Below are 6701 nucleotides of genomic sequence, written 5' to 3' on the forward strand. Positions count from 1 at the left end.
GTAGCTGGGACTACAGGCATGCACCACCACGCCCAGTTAATTTTTGTATTTTTAGTAGAGACAGGGTTTTACCATGCTGGCCAGGCCGGTTTCGAACTCGCCTTGGCCTCCCAAAGTGCTGGGATTACACACGTGAGCCACCACACCTGGCCTCATCCTATATTTTTCAATTATCCCAGTTAATAAACTGGTTAATAAACTAGTTAATAAGCTAGGTCTGAGTTGGGAGTCTGTCACTCGCAACCTAGTGCTGTTAACTAATTCCAGCCGCAACTTTAAGCCACTAGTAATTCAAAAAGAAAAAGCGATCACAAACTTCTCTGACATTCCCAACTTTATGCTAAAATTACTCCCACCACTTCCTAAAATAATCTTTCCTTGTCTCTCTTCTGTTTAAACTCCTACTTGTCCATGTAGCCTCCCTAAAGCTCATGCCTCCTTGTAAAGGTGTCGGAACTGCCTCGAGGATGTTTCAGCCCACAACATTCTTCTGTCTTCTGACTTTCTAAGCAATTGTTGTGTACCAACTCAGGCATTCAGTTGCTTATTCCCCTGTGTTGTTATTCAGTCCTCATACATACATCTCGGCCTCATCTCAACTAAACAATAGCCAGAGGCATGAGCTATAATTATTTGTATCTCTGACAGCATTTTCCACTGTATATTCTGAAGACAGCATCTTCCACTGTACAGTCTAACAACAGGTCTCAGGTTTTTAGAGAAAGTTACCAGAGCAGGAATGACTCTCAGAGCATGAAAATGTTCAAGTTATAATCAGATCAATCACATTTGAGAAATAAAAGGGAACTATAAACACTACATCAGAGCAAAAAATTTACGTTTACTTGAAATAAATTTGAAAGGATGTCAGTTAAGATCAACCCAATTAATCAATCCATTCATTCATGCATCCATCAAGTATTTATTCAGCATCTACTGGGTACCAATCACTTTCTAGTGGCTAAGAATACAGCAGAGAACAAGATAAGGTCCCTACTTTGATAGTTAGCTGGACTATGTATCTCTCTCAAACCCCCCAAAAGAAAGAGACCCTTTAAAAAGGCTCTGTGTGACCACTGGCATCTCTAGTATAAAATCCATTACATTATAATTCATGCTTCTCATGTGAAGTATCCAATAAATGTATATTCACAAAACATTAAAGCTAAAATGAGGCTCTTAGAAATACAGTCTCATAGTTTGTAAACATTTTTTCAACAATGAAACCTTTCCCATCCCCTGAAAACAAGTCCACACAAAATAGATAAGAGGAGCTACTCCCAACCCACAATGCAGCTGGGAGTAACTCAGTTTGGGAACCACTGAGGATCACAATTTGTGCTGCACCTAGGAGCAGGCCAGACGGTCCCCACTCTCAGGCCAGGCCTCTTTCTAATTCATCTATTTGTTGCCTGTGGCCAAGAACACACTCAAATATATCTGTTTAATGAGTGAACTAATCAAATACAAAAATGATAACGAATTTCTTGAAATAAGGCCAGTATGAGACACTGGTCACCACTGAGGCTGAGCACAACTTGAGCTAGACCCAGTTTTCAATTCTCCTTTTCACAGAAAATAACTCATTGATTCAAAATGGCAACAGAAAGCAGGAAAGCAAAAGGGAGCAGAGAGGTCAGGGAAAAATTACTATTCATTACGAGTAGATTCTATGTGAACCTATTTTGCTTCCTTATGTAAGTTAATTCTTGGATATTTGTTTCCATACTTAGCGCACAAAGGAAGTGATACGTTATACATACACCATACCCCCACACACAGATACAGATACACACACACACATACACAGTAATCTACAATCCTCTATTAGTAATCCTGAAATCCAAAATGCTCTGAATACTGGAGGGGCTTTTAACTTTTTGTTTCTAATTTTTAATTTTTTTAATTTTATTTTTCTGATTCTTTTTTTTTTTTTTTTTTTTTCAAAACAGACCAGCACTACCTAGAGATCTTTTTGTACCTTATTTGGCAAGTAAACTTGACCTGCCCTGTACTTATTTGGTGGCAAAATGACTAAACTGACTTGAGGCTAGGTATAGTCTGTATTTTCCTGAGGGTGAAGAATTGCGGACTTGTATATAAATGGTTCGATTAAATAATGATGGCCCTGAAATAATAAATTTTAACTCAAAAACACGTTTTAAAATCTATACAGTAGCAACTAACAGAGAACAAATTATTTAAAAACCGGAAGTTTCTAAGCTAAAAAGAATCTTAAGAGCAGTCAATCTACTAACCCCATTTGTGGAGCTAACTAATTTACAACAGACTGATACCTGCTACCTACAGCCCAAGGCAATGCATTTTTGTGACCACTAGTCCCATTCTGAGGGCTCTCCCTGTAGGAGTTGTTTTTTTTTTTTTTTTTTGAGACCGGGTCTACCAGGCTGGAGTGCGTGGCACAATCATAGGCACCGCACCTCAAACTCCTGGGCTCAAGCAACACTCCTGCCACAGCCTCCTGAGTAGCTGGGACTACAGGCATGTGCCACCACACCTAGCTAACTTTTTTTATTTATGTATTTATTTTTGAGACAAGGTTTCACTCTGTCACCCAGACTGAAGTGCAGTGGTGCAATCACGGCTCATGGAGCCTCAACCACCAGGGCTCAAGTGATCCTCCCACCCCAGTCTCCCAAGCAGCTGGGACTACTCTACTTTTTTTGTAGAGACAGAGTTTCGCCATGTTGCCCAGGCTGGTCTCAAACTCCTGAGCTCAAGCAATTCTCCTGCCTTGGCCTGCCAAAGTGCTGGGATTACAGGTGTGAGCCACCACGCCCAGCCTTTATTTTTATTTCTTTTTGTAGAGACAGGGTTTCCTTTGTTTCCCAGGCTAGTCCAACTCCTGGCTTCAAGCAATCCTCCAGCCTTAGTCTCCCAAAGTCCTGGGATTACAGGCATGAGCCACCTCACCCAGCTTGTTTTGTTTGATACTTCCTTCCCTCAATTCTACTTCTCAAAGTTTGGATGAGTATAGAAAAGGCTTATCAAAATACAGCATCAAATACCTGTTATATTGAGAGGAGGAGGAGAAGATAACGAATTTACAGTTAACAATGATCTTCTGAGGGCCAGTCACGGTGGCTCGCACCTAAAATCCCAGCATTTTGGGAGGCCAAGACAGGCGGATCACCTAAGGTCCAGAGTTTGAGACCAGCCTGGCCAGCACGGTGAAACTCCGTCTCTACTAAAAATACAAAAAAATTAGTCTGGCGTGATGGTGGGCGCCTATAATCCCAGCTACTCCGGAGGGTGGGGCAGGGAAAATTACTTGAACCTGGAAGGTGGAGGTTGCAGTGAACCAAGATCACCCCACTGCACTCTAGCATGGGCAAGAGTGAGACTCTATCTCGAAACAGAAAACAAAAAAACAATGATCTTCTTAGTCCAAAAGCACTTACAATTAGTGAGCTTACAATCCATTACAATTAGTGAGATTATTAACAAGTTGGTAATATTAACTATATGATCAAAGTATTCTGATTCAAGGATATATTTCAAAATAAGGTTTAAGGACATAAAAGAGTTGATAATATAATAGCAGCAGTAGCCATGACCATTTAATGAGGGTCTGTTATGTAGTAGGAACTTTGTGAGGTGCTTTACATGCAGGTCTTATTTAATCCTCATCATCAACCCTGCAAGAAAGGTATTCTGGCCTCCATTTCAAAGATGAGGAAGCTCAGAGCGGTTAAATATCCTTCCTAAGATCAGACAAGGAACAGCCTGGCTGTTTGAGAAACCATAAAAAGGGGTGCTTAAGAGTACAGCTTAGGCCGGTCGTGGTGGCTCACGCCTGTAATCCCATGGGAGACCAAAGCGAGCAAATCACGAGGTCAGGAGTTCGAGACCAGTCTGGCCAACATAGTGAAACCCCATCTCTACTAAAAATACAAAAAATTAGCCGGGTGTGGTGGCACGCGCCTGTAATCCCAGCTACTCGGGAGGCTGAGACAGGAGAATCACGTGAACCCCGGGTGGCAGAGGTTGCAGTGAGCCGAGATTGCACCATTGCACTACAGCTTGGGCAACAGTGTGAGACTCCGTCTCAAAAAAAAAAAGCACAGCTCAAGAGCCAGCCTGGCTTGGTTTGAAGCCCAGCTCTGCCACGAATTAGCTGGATTGTTATGCAAACGCCTCTATCACCTATAAAATGGGTATAATAACAGTACCTATCCCACAGGGGTGATGTTGTGAGGATTAAATCAGTTAATATATGTAAAGCAATTAAGAGAGTGCCTGATACCTGTTAAGACCAATGTAAGTATTAGCTACTATTACGATCATTATCAACTGGAGCCAGCATTCAAGCCCAAATCTGCCTAATCATGCAGCTCCTCTTGTCCACTATGCCTTACAAGTTAACCACAGGCCAGCTGCCTTCACCTCTCATGACACCTGTTGGCACTGTCTGCCTCTCATTTCTCTTGTCTGTTTCAAACCTTATGATCTGTGGCCATTTCAGGACTGCAACAAAATGTCTCTCTTTTGGTAAACAGCCAAGCATGGAATGAAAGCAAAAAGAAAAGGATATAAAATGAAAAATTCGGGCCAGGTGCGGTGGCTTACACCTGTAATCCCAACACTTTGGGAGGCCAAGGCAGGCAGATCACTTGAGGTCAGGAGTTTGAGACCAGCCTGGCCAACACAGTGAAACTCCATCTCTACTAAAAACACAAAAATTAGCTGGGCATGGTGGTACACGCCGGTAGTCCCAGCTACTCGGGAGGCTGAGGCAGGAGAATTTCTTGAACCTGAGAGGTAGAGGTTGCAGTGAGCCAAGATCAAGCCACTGCACTCCAGCCTGGGCAACAGAGCAAGACTCTGTCTCAAAAAAATAAAATAAAATGAAAAACTCTAACACCTGATGCCTTTAAGTCACCTTTGCACTGCATGGGACTTAATAAACAGTTAACTCAAAATTAATCAAGGCCAAAAAAAATCACACAAAAGCAATAAGGCACCTAACTACACACAGATACATTAAGTTGCAACACATGAAACAAAGAGGAGCAAGTACTATACTATTAAGTACATATTCCACACTTACAAATCTGGAGCTTTCTCATCCTTATGGTAAGACATTTTTTCCCAGCCTCTAGAACCAAGAACTACTAAAAAAGTACATGCTCAGAATTCATGCCATATAATTTAGCCATTAAACAAACACTTGCACTGCATACTCTGGCAGCACCTGTGCTTGGGCCAGAGTTACAGTATTTACAGACAGCACCTTCTCTTACGGAGCTTACAATCCAGCATGGGTAAAGACTTCAAGCAAATGTATACTGTGGCATTTCTAAAAACTACTCTGTTAATTTTAAAACCTTTTGTAACCTCCAACCAAAAAAAAAAAAAAAAAAAACTAAAACTAAAACTAAGGAACAGATTTCAAACCACTTGAAAATACAGCTTTCCTCCTCGTTGCTAAAAGTGGCTTTCTTAGGCCAGGTGCGGTAGCTCATGCCTGTAACCCCAGCACTTTAGGAAGCCAAGAAGGGAGGATCACTTGAGCCTAGGACTTCCAGACCAACCTGGGCAACATAGGGAGACTTCCGTCTCTATTTTTAAAAAAGGTGGGCGAGGGAGCAATATCTAAAATCACATACATGCCTTTTTCCAGTTCTGACTCGCTCAGTCTCTGTACACGTTTATGATAAAGAATACTGTATTTGGCCGGGCGCGGTGGCTCACGCTTGTAATCCCAGCACTCTGGGACGCCGAAACAGGGCGATCGTCTTAGCTCAGGAGTTCGAGACCAGCCTGGGCAACATGGCAAAATCCCGTCTCTAATAATGAAAAAACACATACTGTATCGGGGCATCGCGGGGCACGGCGAGGGCAGTGCAGGGTCGAGGCGCCCGGTCCAGGCTGCAGCGCCGCTACTCACCTCTCCGAACTGGAAGGCGGAGACGATGGTGACAACGACGCCCACGAAGCACACGTAGAGCCCATACCTGTGGGACAGGCAGGTATAGGTCTGTCTCTGCAGGAGCTTGAATAGCATCACCCCTTCGCCGCCACGCCACGCCCCGAAGAGCCTGAGCCGCCGCCGCCGCCTCAGCGAGCCGCCATTCAGGGGCCCCGGTCGGGCCGCCGCGCGCAGGTCACAGCCTCCGGACGCTGCTCATTGCAGCTCCGGCGACTGACGCCCGCTCGGCTCCGCGCCGCGGCCGCCGCTTCCGGAAGCCGGGAGCCCACGCCCTCGCCGCGGCGGAGGCGGACCTGCGGCCGGCGAGGCGGCCGGCGCCGCCCGGGTCTGGCCGGGCGAGAGGCGGCGGCGGCGGCGGGGTCTCCAGCGCCACCTGGAGGACGGAGGGGCATAGAGGAGGTGCTCGCCCTCCCTACCTGCGCTTGCGCAGCGGGCCCTGAGGGCTGGGCTGGGAGTGGCGGAGCAGAGCTGAGCTGGGATCCCCTTACCGGCTGGGCAGGCGACCAAGAGAAAACTGCCCCCTGCGTCGAGACTGTGCCATAGACAGTACTATAATGCCATGAATATTTTTGTGATAAAACCTTCTCTGCACTTAGCATTCTCTGCAGGGTGCTAAAAGGAGATGCTGTATGTGGCTCCTTTCCTCCAACCCCCCAACTATATTGTTTGAAAGAGGAAACCTTTGGGTTAAATCTGCCAAAACCGAATTTCATTCATTCATTTATTCGTTAAATATGTAATTTGTGCC

General features: G+C 44.9%; 1 protein-coding gene across 2 annotated transcripts in view; it reads right to left on the reverse strand.

Annotated features, from left to right (window-relative positions):
- Positions 1 to 6303, reverse strand: part of GNPTAB (N-acetylglucosamine-1-phosphate transferase subunits alpha and beta) — an 87034-nt gene extending 80731 nt beyond the window's left edge. Inside the window, exon 1 of one of the 2 annotated variants that reach the window (XR_010114916.1) lies at positions 5912 to 6277. Coding sequence is in view for 1 of the 2 variants with exons in the window: in XM_055240295.1 (XP_055096270.1) it covers positions 5912 to 6028 (117 nt within the window). In the remaining variant the exon portion in view is untranslated. Of the gene's footprint in view, positions 1 to 5911 lie in introns of both variants that reach the window. The other variant, XM_055240295.1, reaches the window with a different exon arrangement.
- Positions 6304 to 6701: the final 398 nt, after the last annotated feature.

Source organism: Symphalangus syndactylus, chromosome 13, assembly GCF_028878055.3.
Source record: "Symphalangus syndactylus isolate Jambi chromosome 13, NHGRI_mSymSyn1-v2.1_pri, whole genome shotgun sequence".
NCBI lineage: Eukaryota > Metazoa > Chordata > Mammalia > Primates > Hylobatidae > Symphalangus > Symphalangus syndactylus.